Consider the following 19,807-nt stretch of genomic DNA (forward strand, 5'->3'; position numbering starts at 1 on the left):
TATGTACATATGTCTATGTGTGTGGGGACTCCATGGGGCGTTAGATTGACCTGTGTGTGTGTGTGTCTGTGTGTCTGTGTGTCTGTGTGTGTGTGTGTGTGTGTGTGTGTGTGTGATTGAGTGTGTGTGTGTGAGATTGTGTGTGAGTGTGTGGTGTGTGTGCATGTGTGTGGTGTGTGTGTGTGTGTGTGTGTGTGTGTGTGTGTGTGAGTGTGTGTGTGTGATTGAGTGTGTGTGTGTGAGATTGTGTGTGAGTGTGTGGTGTGTGTGCATGTGTGTGGTGTGTGTGTGTGTGGTGTGTGCGCATGTGTGAGTGTGTGTGTGTGCGCGTGTGTGTGTGAGAGTGTGAGTGTGAGTGTGAGTGTGAGCGTGTGTGTGTGTGTGTGTGTAAGCACCACAGCTCCTGTCATGCCCCTGGTCTCCCCCCCCCAGCACCAGCTCCTCCTGGCCTTCCTGAGCTCATCCCACTTGCCCATGATTGGTTCATATCCCTCAAAACCTACCCTCATACCTGCCCTATAGCCTTTTAAATGCAGTCATTGTACCAACCTCTACCAACCCTACTGAGAGCTTGTTCCACATACCCAACCCCCTACGAGAAAAACTCATCCATCAGGTCCCCTTTACATCTGAACCTCTCACCTTCAATCTGTGCCCTCTAGTTTAGACTCCCCTACCCTGGGGAAAAGACTGTGACCTTATCTGTGTCCCTCATGATTTTATAAACCTCAACCTCTTTCACTTCAGGGGCAACAATCCCAACCTATTCACACCCTCTCCTTCCCCATCTCTCCCCTCCTCCCTCAATCCCCACTCCCTTCCCTCCCCTCCTTCCTCCATTACATCCATCTGCACCCTCTCCTCTTCCTCCCTTCCCCCTTACTCTCACCCTAATCCCTTCACCCCTCCCCCAGCTCCCTTCCCCTCACTCCCATCCCGGTCCTTGGTCCCCAGTGTGAGTGACCCTCCCCAACCCCTCGCTCTGTCCCGAGGTGCGTACGTGCGGGCGAGGGGGCGTCCCTCCTTACCTGGGCGGTGATGTGGACGGGCTGCGAGAGTGCCAGCGGGGGTGCCTGCGGCTGGCTGCCGGCCTGGGTGGGCGGCTGTGATGCAGGCTCCAGTGCTGGGTGCTGCGAGGCTGCGGCGGCTGCGTTGGACTGCTGGACGGCCGCAGCCAATAACTGGGCCTGCGCCTGCTGCAGGAGGAGCTGCTGCTGGGCCGGGAGCAGTGCCGTCAGCTGGCGGTGGGGGCACGGATGGGTGGAGAGGGGGGAGTAGGGCGAGGGGGAGGCGAGTGGAGGGAAGGGGAGAGGTGAGGGGATGAAGAAGGGGAGATTGGAGGAGAGCGATCAGACGGAGGGGAAAAGGGATGGGGAGGGGGAGAGGAGAGGGTGGAGGGGAAAGCGAGGAGAGGATATGGGGGCGGGGAGAGGAGGGTGCGGAGTTGGGGGAGGGGGAGCGTTGGGAGAGAGGGGACAGAGGAGGGGTGGTTGGGGGAGTGAGAGGGAAGGGGAGTTAATGGAGAGTGAGGGAAGGGAGCAAAGATGGAGAGAAGAGGGTGGAGGGGAAGAGAGAAGCAGGCGATGGAGGGGAGGGGTTGATTGCACAGGGGAGGAGTGGGAGGTGATGGAGGGTAGGAGGGGGAATTGGGGAAGGGAGGGAGTGGATGAGTGTAAGAAGGAGGTGGGGAAGGGATGCGGATGAAATGGGAGGTGGGGCAGGGAGAGGGGTTGGTTAGGAGTAGGGGAGGGGTGGAGGGAGGTGGGGATACGTATAGAGAAAAGGGAGTGAAAGTGAGGGGGAGTTGATGGAGAAGAGGAGGGTGAGGATGGAAGGGGAGGGTAGGAGGGGAGAAGGAGGAAGAGGATGGGAAATGGCAATAGGGGAGGGCAGATGACAAGATGGATTGATGTGGGGGTGGGAGTGATGTGTTGATGGACATGGGGGTGAATGAATGGGGCGGTGGAAGTATGGGAGGTGATGGCGATGTGTGTGCAATGGAGAAGGGGAGCAATGGTAATCGAGCAGAAGGGCGGGGAAGGAGAGACAGAGAGACTTTAAACAACAGAGCAGGCAGTCTGAGCTGTGAGTTACCAGGACATCAATTCCTTGACCTGGAATCAGTGCGAGGACGGATGTTACCAGCAGGGACGGGTGTGGGGATGGACGTTACCAGCAGGATCGGTGTGGAGACGTTACCAGCAGGATCGATGTGGGGTTGGACATTACCAGCAGGGATCCATATGGGGATGGACGTTACCAGCAGGAATCGGTGTGGGAACAGATGTCATGAGCAGGGATTGGTGAGGGGATGTACATTACAAACAGGGTTCAGTTTGGGTACTGACATTACAGGCGGGGATCAGGTTGGTACCCACGTTACCAGCAGGGATCAGTTTGGTTCCCACATTACCAGCAGGGATCAGTTTGGTACCCACGTTACCAGCAGGGAGAACTGGAAGGCTGATGTTTCCTCACAACTGTCTGTTGCTCAGGAGGAGGAAGTGGAGGGCTGACGGGAAGGTATTAGGGAGATTGGGTTGCTGTGGGTTTCACTGTAGCTTGGGTAGCTGGACAAGATTAATTCTTCCCCGGGGCTCAAGGGGCGATAGGGGACAGGAGAGGGTTCAGACCCAGGCCGCAGAAGGTCCTGCCTCCTCTGATTTGCCTCATACTGGGTGTGTCGCTCCACCCCCTCCCCCAGGTCTCCGTCCCACAAGTATTCCATACACGACCTCCAGTGATACCCCAGTCAGGTCACTTACCCCCGCCAGCTGGGTGCTGGCCAGCATGAGCTGAGCCTGCGGGAGGTGGGTCTGTTGCTGCTGGGGAGCCTGCTGGGGGGCATCGGGGCAGTCGCCGGCATCTTCGGACTTGAACTGTGGAGGGAGATCTGTGTTAGTGGGAGGGGAGACGACGGTAGACCTTCTGGGCCGGGCTCGGCTGCAGCGGAGGGTGGGAGAGAGATGGGTCACGCTGGGCCTAGGCCCTAGAGTGTCACGTCTGACACTTGTTTCCGAGCACTGGGAATGGGCAAGATACTGGACTGCACTGAGGCTGCCTCATGGGAGGCCACATCCCCGCTGACTCCTGGGAAACGTCGACCCGTGCTGAGCCAGGAGGTGGGAGTGGGGGGCGCACTGAATCTTAGACAGCGAATCTCCAGATTGCAAAGACAGTGTACTGCCTGACACACCTCTCCATACACTGCCCGACATACTGCCTCACACACACTACCTGACTCACCTCCTCACACTCTACCTGACACACCTCACACTCTGCTTGACATATCTCCTGACATATCTCCAAACACACCTCCTTATATACCACCTGACACACCTCCTCACACACGGCCTAACGCACATCCTCACACATGGCCTGGCACATATCTTCACACACGACCTGACTCACCTCCTCACACACTGCCGTCTACCAGACACACCTCACACTCGCTTGACATATCTCCTGACACACCTCCTTATACACTGCCTGACACACACCCCTCACACACTGCCTGACACACCCTACACACGGCCTGACACACACCCCTCACACACTGCCTGACACACCCTACACACGGCCTGACACACACCCCTCACACACTTCCTGACACACCATCTCACACACTGCCTGATACACCCCACACACGGCCTGACATACCCCTCACACACTTCCTGACACATGGCCTCCCACCCCAGCCACTGCAGTCGGTGCCCCTCTGCGCCCTGCCTCGGAGGGAATACTCTGTGCAGTGATGGGTGTCGGTGCTGTGTAGCTGTTGTTTTCTGCTGGGTACAGCAGGAGCAGGGGTTTCCCCAGCAGCCCACGGGGACAGCTGACTCACTGAGCCCACAGAGGAGAAAGTGCTGAACGAGTGGTGAGCAGTGGGTGATGGGGAGAGGGGGCCGAAGCAATGGAGGATTCATCTCTCTGGCAGGAGCAGGCGAACTAGCGCTCCCTCACACCCGGCCCCTCTCCACACCCGACACTGCCTCTCAACAGCACACAGCAGCATGTGGCCTGAACAACACTGGTAGAGGAGAAGAATTAGTCCTTCCCCTCCCAAGTTACCTCACTCCCTCCTACACCCTCTCCCTGGTTCACTCCCACCTTCCACCCACTTGATTCCCTTGCAGGGTTCAGTCACATCACTCCCTCTCCTCAGGCCTCTGTTCTCTCACTCCCTCCTCGCTGGTTCCCTCTCTCACTCCTTTCTTCCCACCCCCATTCCCTCACTTCCTCCCCCAAGACTCAGTTCCCACTCTTCCTCCTCCTCCAGTTCCCTCACTCCTTCTCCTCTCCTCAGGCCTCAGTTCCCTCACTCCCTCCTACACCCCTCCCAGTTCCCTCGTCACCTATCCCACTCCCCCCTCTCCACCCATCCCTCATTCCTGCCACCTCCCCTCCCCATTCCCTTGCCCCCTCCATCCATCCCTGATTCGGGTCCCTCCCCAATTGCCACACCCCCTCCAATCCTCCTCCCCAGTTCTCTCGCTTCTTCTTCCCCTCTTCCTGGGTTCACTCCCTGCCCGTGCCAGAGAGCCGGGCATGGGGGAAGCTGCGGCCACGGAGCGTGCGCGCGTCAGATGGTGGAGGAAGCGCAGGGCCGCGTGGGTGTCTTTAGCCTCCCGGACACCTACCTTGCTACTGAGACTGGGGGCCGCAGGGGGGGCGGAGATCGCCGGCACTTTACTGGGCTGCGTCTGAAACACGAAGCAGGCGTCAGCTCGTCTCCCCCTACACCCCACCCCACCCCCCCAACCCCTGCGCCCACACACAACCCCGGGATGCCCGGGGGGGGGGTGGCAGACGGGGAACCGCCCGCTCACACAGCCGCTCTCTGAACCGTCTCATCTGCTCGTGAACCATCGGACAGGGGGAGTGTCAGACCAGGAGACGCCGAGCTGCAGCAAGATCCCACCGCAGGCCGTGTAGACTCAGACAGCAGTATAGCATGCACACAGGCCCCTCAACTCAAACAGTGCCTGCTAACTTCACTGACCGTCCAAATAGTTCCATTTCCCTGTACCCCTCCATATATCTGCTCAAAGATACTTTTGTACCTGGCTGATCCACTTCTTTTGGCAAGGAGTTCCACATGCTCACCAAAGGTCGCCTCTCTCTCATCCATTTTAAACCTTTCATCTGAAACCTATATCCCTCAGCACTGGGGAAAATACTGTGACTATTCATCTTATCCATGGCTCTCGTCACGCCCAACACTTTCAATAGGTTGCCCCTCATTCTCCTACGTTCCAAGGAGTGAAGACCCAGCCCAGCTGATCTCTCTTTATATTTCAGTCCTACCAACATCCTCGTAAATCCCCTTTGCACTCGTTCCGGTCTAACCACATCTTTCCTCTAACAGGTTGACTGAAACTGTGCACAGTACAGTGCTTCTAGTGGGGCCTCACCACTGACTATCACAGCATGGAACAGAGAACAGGAGAGGCGCTGTGCCAAGTCAGATAAAGAGAGGTGGCAGGTGGAGTTCAACCCAGCTAAGTGTGAAGTCGTTCATTTCAGTAGGTCCAATTTAAAGACAAAACCTAATATTGATGGTAAGACTCTTGGCAGCGTGGAGGATCTGCGAGATCTTGGGGTGCTCAAAGCTGCTGCACAGGTTGACAGTGTTGTTCATAAGGCGTATTGTGTGATGGCCTTCATCAACCATGGGATTGAGTTCAAGAGCCATGGGGTAATGTTACAGCTATATAAGACCTTGGTTAGACTCCACTTGAAGTACTGTGTTCATTTCTGGTCACCTCATTACAGGAAGGATGTGGGCAATATAGAAGGAGTGCAGAGGAGATTCACAAGGATGTTGCCTGGATTGGACAGCATGCCTTATGAGAATAGGTTGAGTGAACTTGGCCTTTTCTCCTTGGAGTGACAGAGGATGAGAGGTGATCTGATAGAGGTGTATAAGATGATGAGAGGCATTGATTGTGTGGATAGCCAGAGGCTTTTTTCCAGGGCTGAAATGGCTAGCATGAGGGGGCTTGGAAGTAGGTACAAGGGGGATGTCAGAGGTAAGTTTTTCACACAGAAAGTGGTGGGTGCATGGAATTCACTGCCAGTGACGATGGTAGAGGCGGATACAATAAGGTCTTTTAAGAGACCCTTAGATAGGTCCACGGAGCTTCGAAAAACAGAGGGCTATGCGGTAGGGAAATTCAAGGCAGTTTCGAGAGTAGGTTATGTAGTCAGCACAATATTGTGGGCTGAAGGGCCTGTAATGTGCTGCAGGTTTCTCCACAGATGTTGCCTGATTTGCTGAGTTCCTCCAGCATTCTGTGCGCATTGCTCAAGATTTCCAGCACCTGAAATTGTGGTTTTCAATCAATCTAACCCTTCTGCACGATATCACCTAAAACTCTCTATTCAACTTTCACCCACCTACCTATGTACCAAAAAGTTCCAGCTCCTGTACTCAGTGCCCTGACTAATGACACCTTTCGTTCATGTTCCTTTCCTCACCTCTTTCTACCTTCCCTGAGAACCACTCCCTCCTTAGCCCCCTGGACAGCTTAACTCTCCCCACCCGCCCTTCCCTGACCTCCTCCTTCACCACCTTCTAAATGGCCCTTCAATGTGAGGCAAAGATTCACGTGCATCTCCTCCAGCCTTGTCTACCCTATCCAGTGGCCTCCCCTATATTGGCACAGACTGGGCGACTGTCCTGCACAGCTGCATACCGACCTGTCGGTCACAGGTACCCCATTTCACCTCCTCATCCCATTCCCACACTAATCTGTCTGTTCTCTCCCTTTCCCACTGCCAACCAGAGGGACAGCACCTTGTACCTCCCGCCAACTCCTCCATTGGCAGCCTAGCAGGAACATTGAGGTTTACAATTCTCGGTCACCCTCTCCCTCTGGTACGTTGCCTCCACACCCCCCACCACACCCTCCGTAGCCCCCGACACCACTCTTTCACATCCATCAACCTCCCTCTCCTCCCCCCCACCTCGTCAAGCTGGCGATGGGGAGAAGCACCGGGGGTGGGGGGGAGCGCTGGCCAACATGGACAGGGTGAGCGAAGAGCCTGTCTCAGTCTCTCTACAATCCACTAACCACCCCACCCCATCCACTACCTCCCCACATCCCATTAGGTGCTCTCACTATCCCCCACCACCCCACCATCCCCCCCCCCCAGGCTCCAGCGCCTCTGCACACAACATACCCAGCCCAAGGGTTCCTGTCACGACCCACTATACCATCCCTCCATTCTCCTACCCACTCCTCCCCGCCCCTCTGTGCGATCATCCCCCCCCCCACCCCACTATTCTCAGCCGTCCTGCCGACAGCCCGGCACCCTCCTCTGCCCCAGACCCCACCCCTCCGGTTCCAGACATCGGACACCAGATAGGGTCCACAGCACCCACCTTGTGATTGATGTCTGAGCTGCTCCTCTCGGCGTCTGGAAGAGAGAGACAGACACGGATTATCGGTGAGTGACACGGGACTGGCCCAGCCCGGGGTTAGCAAGCAGAGGTGGGTGGAGAGCAGGTATGGGATGCTGCTCCAGTTGGCAGGGCAGGTTGGCCCCAGGCTTCAGACTAACTCACTCCCATGACTACGGATGCTGCTTTCATATGGCAGTGCTCCACGGTGGGGTGGGAACAAAAGGGATCATTTCTCTCACTTGTGTGACTGGCCTCACTGAGGCTGTGGATGGGCAGTTCAGCGTGGCAAAGTGGAGGGCAGCTGAAATCTCAGGGGACCTGGAAGCTCAAGCTGGCCAAATGGTCGCCTGGTCCTCAGTCGGTCTCTCCTAGGAAGCCCCATGAAGGCAGTGGACCAGACAGGAGGAGGTGCCATTCTCCACCTCCCTCCTCACCACCTCCCCTTCACTCATCTCCCTCCTCACCTGCCTCTTTCCCCACCTCCCCCTTCGCTCATCTCCCTCCTCACCCACCCTCTACCTCCTCCCCAACTCCCTCCTCCCCCACCTTCCCCTTCACTCACCTCCCTCCTCCCCTACCTCCCTCCTCACCCACCTCCCTCCTCACCACCTCCCCCTTCACTTATCTCCTTCCTCACCTCCCTCCTTCCCCACCTCCCCCTTTGCTCATCTCCCTCACCCACCCTCTTCCTCTTCCCCAACTCCCTCCTCACCCACCTTCCCTTTCACTCACCTCCCTCCTCCCCTACCTCCCTTCTCACCCACCTCTCTCCTCCCAACCTCCCCTCACTCATCTCCCTCCTCACCTCCCTCCTTCCCCACCTCTCTCTACCCCACCTCCCCTACACGCATCTTCCTCCTCCCCAACTCCCTCCTCCCTACCTCTCTCCTCCCCTACCTTCCCTCTTCCCCCCGCTCCCTCCTCCCCATGCCCTTTCCCACTGCACACACTCCATCTGAATGAGTTGGTCCCACCGCTTGAGTCTGGTTCCAGCCACCCCCTCCCACCCGGTCACACCCCCTCTTGCCACCCCCTCCCACCCGGTCACACCACACTGGCAGAGGCAGACACATACCCATATGGAAGCTTAGCCCCCACCCCATCCTTGTGTCACCAGTGAGAGTTGGGTGGGGGTGGGGGGGGGTGTAGAGATACATTGGGATGAGATGGCGCGGATAGAGAGGCGATAGCGATGTTCCACCCTCCTGACAGTTGTACCTGTAAGCATGGCTGTACCTGTAAGATCCAGCTGGGACTCCAATCCGGCACTCTCACATTCTGTCTCTTTGTTCATTCTTATTTCTGCAGGGAGATGACAAACATTAACTTCAGACACAGGCTGTCCCCGGGTTACCAGCGCTTGGCATTTCACACTGACACTGCTCCCCTCATACCATCACATTGAAAAGTCCAACGTTTGTACAAACACGACATTCCACTAACGACAGAACTAGTTTCCTCTCTCTTTACTTTTGGTTAATGTTTCTTATGAATTTTCTTGGCTTATTGCAATATTGCAGAGGTATAGTTACAATACCCAGTGAGTTTTGTGTATTTTTTGACTTATGGACTTCAATAAAAGCGGAACTGTTCTTTCCTGGGTAGTTAGGGGTGACATAACGAGACAGACAGAAAGAGTGACTGACAGCGAGAGAGAGGGTGAGGGAGAGAAGGAGAGGGAGGAAAGATTGTGAAATAGAGATATGGAAAAGAGATAGTGAGTCAGAGATACGAAGATACAGATGGACAAAAGAGATAGCAGGGGAGAAGTAGTGGTAGTGAGAGAGAGTGGGAGATAGAGAGGCAGTGAAAGAGAGAGAGATGGAAAGATAGGTACAGAAAGGAAAATCAAGGGGAAAGAAATGGAGAAAAAGAGAAGGAAAAGATGGATAAAAGAAAACAAAAGAGAGAGAGAACAGCGGGGGGGGGAGAGGTGAGGGATGGAGGGAAAGGGAGATCCATGGAGAGAGTGAGAGAGCAGAGCAGAGACAGAGGAGGAAAGGAAGGGACTGATGAGAAAGAGGGGGCAGGAGCTGGAGGGTGAGGTGGGAACAGAGGGAGACTGGGTGGAGAGGCCAGTCACTCCTGTGTACCTCAACCACAGGAGGGAGGCCAGCAGATCCCAGAGTGGGGGAGGTAAGGATCAATCCCGGGAGAAGTGGACCATTCTCAGTGGGAGAGGGGTAACTACTCCAGGGGCTCAGGGTGGGCTCGAGGAGGGGATGGACCCACCAAAGGAGTTTGAGGAAAAGTGACCAAGGGGCAGGTTACAGGGTGTATAAACACAGGAGTTCCTGCAGATTCCGGAAATCCGGAGTAACACGCACAAGATGCTGGAGAAACTCAGCAGGTCAAGCTGCATTAGGGGAGAGGAATAAGAAATCGACTCTTTATTGCTCCCCATAGATGCTGCCTGACCTGCTTGGTTCCTAGATCGTTTAGTGAAGGGAGAGACCGTCCTTGGCTTGTCTCTGGGAGGGGCCACTGGCTGGCTAAGAGGGGTAAAATGGTGTTCCAGCCCAGGATGTGGGTGGGTAGCAAGAGGACACCCTGGGCATTTACCATGGGGGGTGGGGGAGCTGGGGTGCTGACATCAGTGGTGGGTTCTGTGCCTGAACCATCCAAGGGGTGGGGAGGGAGGGCGGTGAACGCCAACCCCTACGCAGATGGTCTACCTGCAGCATGGAGAGCTCACAAAGTCCTCTCCTTCCATGGAAAGCTGAAGAAATTTGATATGTCTCCATGCACCATCACTGACTTTTATCAATGCACCATAGAAGCATCCCATCTGCATGCATCATAGCCTTGCACAGCAACTACTCCGCCTGTCAACACAAGAAGCTGCAGACAGTTGCATATCACTAAAACCAGTGCTCCCTCCATGGAACACACATCAAAGTTGCTGGTGAACGCAGCAGGCCAGGCAGCATCTTTAGGAAGAGGTACAGTCGACGTTTCAGGCCGAGACCCTTCGTCAGGACTAACTGAAGGAAGAGTGAGTAAGGGATCTGTTTACACTACTCACTGTCTCGGTAAAGCAGCTGGCTTAATGAAAGACCCCACCCACCCAGGACATTCTCTCTTCTCCCCCCTCCCATCAAGGAGAAGATACAAAACCCTGAAAGTACATATTCCTGGCTCAAGGGGATAATCGAATTCCAGCTCACTTAGAGCGAGACCTTTGTCTTTGTTAAAATTGCTTTGTCTTTGTAAACAAGGTGGGACAGTGGAAACCTGATTGGATGAGGACTATCCAATCAGGAGGGACGGACGACGGGGGTATAAATACCACCGGACTAGACGTGCCCAGGCATCATCCCTGATGAAGATGGCAGAGTTCATCATCAAAACTTCAGTTAAAATAGATGGCTGACCTGGCTGGAAGCCCGAGAAGAGTTTATTAATAATAAATCAATACCAATACCAAGACAGTCTCAACAAATCAAGTCATCCCGTTCTTGAAGTACCAAGTAATTTAATGTGTCATGGGTGCAGTTCCGCACCCACTTGCTGAACCTCACCTCCCCTTCACCCATCTGTCCAGCTCTCCGTCCCTGCCACCAATGCCCCTGGGGCCAGTGGGACTGTTGGTCCAACTCTCTGGATGGAGAGGTCGTCCCCAGACGGGGCAGACCTGATTGTTTCAGACGGTAGGGTGGAGGGAAGGGGTTCCAGTACAAAGAGTGCCACAGAGCAATACTGCATGCTTACAGACCATTCGGCCCAACCATTCCGTGCTGACCTCGGTGCCTAACTTGGCTAGCCCTGACACCCCAAAAACTTTATCCCCATCTCCAAAGCATAGGTCAGGAGGGAGTGGAGTGCCCACCCCCACCCCTACCTTCTTATTCTGACTTCTGCCCCTTCCTTTCCAATCCTGGTGAAGTATCTCAGCCAAAAATGTCAACTGTTTACTCTCCCCCATAGATGCCGCCTGACCTGCTGAGTTTTTCCAGCATTTTGTGTGTGTTTCTCTAGATCAGGGGTCCCCAATCTTTTTTTATGCCACTGACCAATACCATTAAGCAAGGGGTCCTTGGACAACAGCAGGAACCCCTGCTCGAGATACTTCCCCATTTATGCTTCACCCTGTCGAGTTGGGGGTCTTCTTTCCCCTGGTGTTCATGAGTTCAACCAGAGACCAGTCAGCTGAAGTAGAACATCCACAAATGAAAACCCTATGGTTACAAAAGAGGTCCCTTGTTCAGCAGGAACTCCAGGAACTCTGGCCTGCAGCATTTAATTAAAATGTTACCAGCACTGACTACTACAATGCAAATGGATAGGTGATGCGCAATTGACCCACCAGCTTTCTGGGATGTACCCTTTGTGTTAGTCGCTAGATCATGTTCTCCCTGAGTCAATTTGTTAAGCTGCCATTTCTGAAACAGTAGTTTCACTGGGATGCCTGCTTTTCCCTCACTGTGAGTACTGCCACATCCTGGGTGGTGTTGGGGTCTTGTTAAAACTGCATTTTTGTCCGAGACACTTCATCAGGGTTGGAAAGGAAGGGGCAGGAGTCAGAATAAGAAGGGAGGGGTGGGGTGGGAGGTGGAGTACAAGCTGGCAGGGGGTGGGTGGGTGTGGGTGAAATAAGAAGCAGGATAGGTGGAAGTGGTGCAGGACTGAAGGAAGTATCTAACAGGTGAAGACAGTGGACCATGGAATAAAGAGAAGGAGGGGGAGGGGAACCAGAAGGAGGCACAGGCTGCAATGGAATTGCTGAGCAGAAACGTATTGGAATTGGAATTGGTTTATTATTGTCACATGCACTGAGGTACAGTGAAAAGCTTGTCTTGCATACTGTTCATACAGATCAAATCACTACACAGTGCACTGAAGTAAAACGATAAAAACAATGACAGAATAGAGAATAAAGTGAACAGCGACAGAGAAAGTGCTGTGCAGGTAAACAATAAGGAGCAAGATCGTAACGAGGAAGATGAGGTCAAAAGTCCATTTTAACTTACTGGTGGTCTGCTGAATGGTCTTATAACAGTGGGGTAGAAGCAGTCCGTGAACCTGGTGGTGTGTGCTTTCAGGCTTTTGTACCTTCTGCCCGATAGACGGGAGAGAAGACAGGATGTCAGGGGTGGATGGGCTTTTTGATTATGTTGGCTGCATTACTGAGGCAGCGAAAGAGTTTGTAGAGGGGAGGCTGGTTTTTGTGATGTTCAAAGCTGCGTCCACAACTCTGCAATTTGTCAACTGAAGGAATTTTACTTCACCATAAAGATTGTAAATACGGCTAAAAAGCCAGGGTTATATCTCCCTGCCACACTTGGCCACCTGCACAATCCTGCTCTTCAGATGAACACAGTAATTGAGGCATAGAGCACTACAGCACTGAAACAAGCCTTTTGGCCCATCTAGTTCATGCTGACCTGATCTTCTGCCTAGTCCCATCTACCTGCACCCAGACCATATCCCTCCCTACCTCTCTCATATATCTACCAATTCATTACACATTACAAGTGAACCCCCATTTACCATTTACTCCGGCAGCTCATTCTACACTCTCAGCACCCCCTGAGTGAAGAAGTTTCTCCTCAGATTCCCCTTAATATTTCACCTTGCATCTTAAACTTCTTAAAGCCTGCATACCCCTATCTATACCCCTCATAATTTTGTATACTGTACCTCCATAAGATCTCCCCCATTCTCCTGCACTGCAGTGAATGAAATCGTAACCTACTCAACCCCTCCCTAAAACTCAGGTTCACAAGCCCCAGCACCATCCTTGTAAGTTTTCTCTGCACTCTTTCAATCTGATTGATATATTTCCTGTAGCTAGATAGCCAAACCTGCACACAGTACTCCAAACTAGACCTCACTAATGTCTCAACGAAATATACAACTTGATATATGACCTGAACAGCATCATCATTCCAGAGGTTACACAATGGAATTTCTAGCTGTAATTTCTTACTGTGATAGGGGAAGTGGGCCAGAGACTTAGAGAGAATCTGAAGGTGACCTTCTTCTGCCTGGTGAGTGGTGACTGTCTCCCAGGCAGAGAAGGGTACGGGGGTGGGGGGCCAAGTTCTAGAAGATGTGGTGAAAGCAGGTGCGTGTGCACTGGCCAGTGCAGGCAGCAGACTGAACAGCCTGTTTCCATGCTGTGTGATTCCATGAAGTTTAACACCATTCCAACACTGTCACTGACGGTCTCAAGTCATTATGTTTTACTTGAAATTCTTACCCAGGATTGCTGATGATATTCTTGCACCTTTTCCATTACAGATACTCTTTTATATTGCCCCTTACTGGATAATTAATCTCTGCCACAACCACCCAGCTGTGGGGAGCGCACTCCCTGATCTCCCTGCATGATCTCCAGTGCCCTACAATTTAATCACCCTTTGCTGCAAGTGAGATGATGCCCTTTGGAAGGACTCGTAAGTGTGAAACCCACAGAGTGATTGGTAGGGTCAGGAGCCATACCACACCGAAACAGTCTCTTCAGCCACACTTGTCCATGCTGTACAAGATTCCCACCTGCCTACTCCAGGTACCGCAGACAACACAGGATTCTGCAGCTACAAAGGCAACACCAGCAGCTGGCTCCACCTCATTAGGAGCCTGAGATTTGTTACGTCACCAAAGAGTCTAAAGAAAATTTCTACAGATGTGCAGTGGAGACAACCCCTTCTGGTGCATCATCTCCTGGTATGGAGGTCTAATCCACAGGATCGAAAGAAGCCGTAGACTCAGTGAGCACAAGACTCCCCACCACTGAGGGCATCTTCAAAAGTCTGTGGCTCATGAAATCGGAGGCACAGGAGACTGGAGACCCGCACTGAATGTTTTAGTACCAGTTTCTTCCTCTCCACCACCAAATTTCTGAACAGCCCATGAACCCACAAACACCACCTTGTTATTCACTTTTTCTACTATAGAGGTGTTGAACTTTGACAGGACAAATGAAAGGAGACAGTGTACTATACAGGGTAGGCCTTTATAGCATTGAAGTTCAGAGGGATCTTGGGGTCCAGGTCACCAAAGGTGGTCACACAGGTGGATAAAACAGTAAAGAAGATATACAGCATGATTGTCTTCATTGGTATGAGTTTTGAGTAGAAGAGTGAGGAAGTCACACTGCAGCTGTATGAAACATTAGTCACACCCCACTTGGAGTATTGCGTGCAGTCTGACTGTCCTATTATAGGCAGGATGTGGATGTGGAGAGGGAGAGGCTGCAGAAGAGAGTTACCAGGAAGTGTCTGGATTACAGGATATGAGCTATCAAGGAGAGGTTATTGTTCTCCTTTGAGTATTGGTGAATGAATGGAGACCTTACGGAGGTTTTTAAAACTATAAGAAGCAAAGTTAGGGTAGACAGTTAGAAACTTTTCCCCAAGGGTAAAAATGTCAGACACCAGAGGGCGTGCTTTTAAGGTTGGGTGGGGAGGGAAGTTTAAAGCTGACGTGAGGGACGTTTTTTTTTACACAGAGAGTGGTAGGTACTTGGAATGGATTACCTGGGGTAATGGTGGATACAGGAAGCTTGGTAGAGTTTAGGGAGCTGTTAGATAGACACAGGAATATGAATATAGAAGGATATGGAGGATACATAGGAAGAGAGCATTTATTATAAATGGGCCAGTCCTGATGAAGGGTCTCATCCCAAAATGTCAACTGTTTATTCATTTCCATAGATGCTGCACGATGTGCTGAGATCCTTCAGCAATTTGTGTGTGTTGCTCTAAACTGGCATCGAGATTGGCACGTTGTGAGCCTGTTCAGTGCTGTACTGTTGTTCAAAAATCTTACTTCCAGAAATGTGGTCATCACAAACATTTTTTAAAATTTCTGATATTCTTAGACACCCATTGATACACGACAGGTAGAGAAGAGAGAGAGAAGCTACACAGCAGCTGCCAGTGACCACACAAACAGGATGTTGGGCAGATGAATGTGTGGCTGCAGAGGTGAGGCAGGAGAGAGAGAGTCATTGATCCCTAGGGCACTAGGTGCATCTCCAGGAGAGCAGGCCAGATAGACTGCCCCTCACCAGGACCAGTCTGGATTCAGTTTGAAGGAGGAAGGCTGGGCAGGTGGAAAGTGTATCAGTGGGGGAGCATTATTGCGGTAGTGATCACAAAACAGCATAGACATAGAAAAGCGGAGGGATAAGATGGGAGCAAAGGCTCCAAATCAGGATAAGGTCAGCTCTACTGAAGTTAACAAGACTAGACTAGAAGGAGACACTTGGAAGAAAATCAATCTCAGCAGCAAAGGAAGGATCTTGAGGAGAGATTGAATATGTTCCGGTCAAACATGTTTCCACAAACAGAGAGGATAAGACAGCTAAATATAGGTGCATTCAGTGAAAGATAAGGCAAGAAAGGGAAGCTTATGTCAAGCACCAGGAGTGCAGAGTAGTGAGGAAGAGAAGTGAGGAAGATGAAGACACAGTAAAAAATAATCACGATAATATTTTTCACAAAAGAGGGTATGAATTAACGATGTAGTTTAGAGAAATAAATGTGAAACTGTGGATGGGTAAACAGGGTAAAAGAGGAAGTGGTAAGGCGTTTATCTCAAACTTTAATTCTGTTTCAGATGCTGCCTGACCTGCTGATTGTTTTCAGTATTTTCTGCTTTTATTTTAGATTTCCAGCATCTGCAGTTGCTTTGATATTTATTTATCGTTAAAGGATTTATCATCCTGGAGTATAGATAAATTAGCAGGCCCAGAAAATGCATATGACAGGCTGTTAAAAGAAGAAAGGGAGAAAACTGGAAAGGCTCTCCCTACAATTTTTATATCTTCATGGCTGCAGGGACAGTACCAGGCAGTGAAGGAGAGTTGGTGTTGTACAAGATGGTGGGTGGGGGGAACTGTGGAAGTACAATGCCGTAAGCTTAATTTTAGCACTGGGATCCATTCTGAAGGGCGGATAGATCTTGACTGAGGTGGGCACAGAATGATCAAGCCAGTCAGTGCGGGTTTGTTAAGGGAACATCATGTTTGACAGAGGTGACGAGGCGCAGGTGGATGAAGCACGTGATGTAGGTTACATGGAGTCTGGTGAAACTTTTAACAGGTTGAGCAGAAAAGTAAGAACCCGTGGGATCGCCAAGGCAGGTGGGTTCAGTGGCAGGTTCAGACAGCAAGGTGCTCCTACTGGGGACGGCGGGGGGTGGGGGGGCTGCACAGGCCTCAGTACTCCACCCTCGCCTTCAGGAACAGACCTGAACAATCCAGGCCTTGGTGTGGGTAAGTGGGCAGGGGTTCTGCAGCAGTACGAAGATTAACCATGCATCCACAGTACAGATTGCAGGACGATCATGATAGATTGTGCTGGGCAAAGGAGGTCCAAATAGATTTTAGCCAGGTCAGCGTTCCTGGTCTGTCTCTGAAGCTCAGCATGCAAGGCAGAACAATGGTGGTTGGAGATTCAATCGTTAGGGGGACAAACTGGAGATTATTTGGCTGGAAAGATACTCCAGGATGGTATGTTGCCTCCCAGATGTCAGGGTTAAGGTTGTCTCGGAGCACTCTCAAGGGGTAAGGTGAGTAGCCCGAGGTTGTATTGTACATTTGCACAACAGACAGAGGAAGGATGGTGGAGTAGGTCCTGCACGGTGAGTATAGGGAGTTGGGAAAGAGACTGAAGGTAGCAACCTTTGAATTACTCCTGGTGCTACATGCTTGTCAGGGCAGGAATAGAAAGATGGAATGGATGAACGTGTGGCTGAGAACTGGTGCAGGGGGCAGAGTTTCAGGTTCTTGGATCATTGGAATCTCTTCTGGGGCAGGGGTGATCTACCTGTACAAGATGAGTAGGTTGAACTTTAACAGGTGGGGAACCAATATCCTGGCCGGGAAGCTCACTAGTGCTACTCAGGAGGGTTTCAACTAGTTTGGCAAGGGAATGGGAACCAGAGCATTAGGTTGGAAAGTGGAGGGACTGAGAGGAAGGCTGTCACCATGACCAGTAAGAACAAGCAGGAGCAGGGTAATAGATACGTTGGGATAGACAGGTTGAAATGTGTGTATTTTAAAGCAAGGAGAAATATGGGTAAGGCTGACGAATTTAGAAGAACATGGATCAGTGCACGGAACTATGATGATGTGGCCATAACAAAGACCTGGTTGAGAGAGAGGGACATGGCTTGATGTTTCAAGTTCCACGGTTTCAATGCTTAAAGAATGATATAGCGGGAGATAAAATAAATTTGGGGGGGGAGGGGAGTAATGCTATTAATCAGCTGCATTCAAAGGACACCATAAGACTGTAAGACATAGGAGTAGAATTAGGCCATTTGGCCCATTGAGTCAGTTCTGCCATTTCATTATTGCTGATCCATTTTTCCTCTCAGCCCCAGTCCCCTGCCTTCTCCCCACATTCCTTCATGCCCTGACCAAACAAGACTCTATCAACCTCGGCCTTAAACATATGAGGGGTGATTCATAAGTTCGTGGCCTAAGGTAGAAGGAGTCAATTTTAGAAAACCTAGTACATTTAGTTTTCAACATAGTCCCCTCCTACATGTACACACTCAGTCCAGCGGTCGTGGAGCATACGGATCTCTTCTTTGCAGAAGTGGTCCACAGCAGGGGTGATTGATAAGTTCGTGGCCTAAAGTAGAAGGAGATGAGTTATTAACTTCAAACTTTCTGCATTTTCACTCAAAGAGTTGAATTGCACGTGCATGTAACGAGAGTATGTTGGACCTCCAGGTGGTCCACAGCAGGGGTGATTGATAAGTTCATAGCCTAAGGTAGAAGGAGGTAAGTTATACAGCTCTCGTTACATGCACGTGCAGTTCAACTCTTTGTGTGAAAATGCAGAAAATTTGAAGTTAATAACTCATCTCTTTCTACCTTAGGCCACAAACTTATCAATTAGCCCTCATACATACAGACTTGGCTTCCACTGATTCACCACTCTCTGGCTAAAGAAATTCCTCCTCATCTCATTCTAAAAGGGCATCCCTCTATTCTGAGGCTGTGTCTTCAACTCTCCCACCATAGGAAACAAAGTGAATGATCGTACACTTCCCCACACTGTGTTCCATCTGCCACTTCTTTGCCCGTTCTCCTAATATGTCTAAGTCCTTTTGTAGCCTCTCTACTTCCTCAGAACTACTTCCCTCTCCACCTACCTTCATATCATCTGCAAATTTTGCAACAAAGCCATTAATCTATTATCCAAATCATTGACATATAACATAAAAAGAATTGGTCCCAAAACAGACTCCTGTGGAACACCACTAGTCACCAGCAGCTAACCAGAAAGGCTCCCTTTATTCCCACTCATTGCCTCCCGCCAGTCAGCCACTGCTTTATCCATGTTAGAATCTTCCCTGCACAGAATAGAGGCCTCATCCTCTGCATCTACATGGATACATCTCAAATACTAGAAAGGTGCAATCACTATATTGGATGATGCAGAGTCCCCAATAGACACTGAGACATTGAGCAGCAGATATGCTGGCTGATTAGGGAAACATATAAGAACAATAAGGTTGTTGTCGTGGGTGACTTCACCTTCTCCCATGTAGACATGGACCTCCTTAGTGAAAGAAGTTTAGGTGGAGAAGAAATTGTTAGGTACATCCAGGAGAGTTTCTTAAATCAATGTGGAGCCACACTGGACCTGGTGCTGGGAAATGAGCCCAGCCAGGTGACTGACCTTTCAGTGGGGAACAATTAGGGAACTGTGACCGCAATTCCTTAGGTTTTAAGATAACTATAGATAAGGATAAATAAGTACAGACTTTATGGGAGAGTATTAAATTGGAGCAGGGAAAATTATGAGACTATTAAACAGGAACTAGGGAAAGTTCATTGGGAACAGCTGCTTTTGGGCAAGTCCACATGTTACATGTAGAGCGTGCTTAAAGACCAACTACACCATGTATAGGAAAGGCATGTTCCAGTAGGAAGGAAGGATAAGGATGGCAAAGTAAGGCAACTTTAGATGACGAGAGAGATGGCAAATGTAGTCAAGAAGAAAAAGGAAGCACATGTTGGGTTTAGGAAGCCAAAATTAAGCAGAGCCCTTGAGGGATATGAAGAAGCTGCAAAAGAACTCAAGCAGAGTTAGGAAAGCCGGAATGAGTCATAAAAAGTCCTTGGCAAGTAAGATTAAAGAGAATCCCAAGACATTCTATATATACATCAATAGCATGAAGATAACTAGGGAGAGGGTAGGACCACTCAAAGATAAAGAAAGGAACATGTGCTTGGAGGTGAAGAATGTGGATAAAGAGATCAGTGTGGAGCATATTAATGTGAAGGGGTGTTTCAAAATAAAGGAAGAGGTAGTGTTGGGTCTTTTAAAGAACACTAAGGTGGATAAGTTCACAAGGCATGATGTGCTACACCCTAGGTATAGATTGATGGGCCTTGACCAATACCTTCGTGTCCTCTCCAGCCACAGGTGA

The 19,807-nt window shown here is 51.0% G+C and overlaps 1 protein-coding gene across 1 annotated transcript in view; it reads right to left on the reverse strand.

The window, feature by feature from the left end:
• The window catches only part of pou2f2b (POU class 2 homeobox 2b), a 189,245-nt gene that overhangs the window by 38,777 nt on the left and 130,661 nt on the right, over window positions 1-19,807 (reverse strand). The window contains exons 2-6 of the mRNA XM_063055268.1: window positions 8,645-8,710; window positions 7,388-7,422; window positions 4,641-4,703; window positions 2,766-2,879; window positions 1,029-1,238 (exon numbers count right to left, since the gene is read on the reverse strand). Of these exons, the coding sequence (XP_062911338.1) occupies window positions 1,029-1,238; window positions 2,766-2,879; window positions 4,641-4,703; window positions 7,388-7,422; window positions 8,645-8,702 (480 nt within the window). The 5' untranslated portion in view covers window positions 8,703-8,710. The remainder of the gene's footprint in view (window positions 1-1,028; window positions 1,239-2,765; window positions 2,880-4,640; window positions 4,704-7,387; window positions 7,423-8,644; window positions 8,711-19,807) is intronic.

This window comes from Mobula hypostoma, chromosome 8 (genome assembly GCF_963921235.1).
Source record: "Mobula hypostoma chromosome 8, sMobHyp1.1, whole genome shotgun sequence".
NCBI classification, from domain to species: Eukaryota; Metazoa; Chordata; class Chondrichthyes; order Myliobatiformes; family Myliobatidae; genus Mobula; species Mobula hypostoma.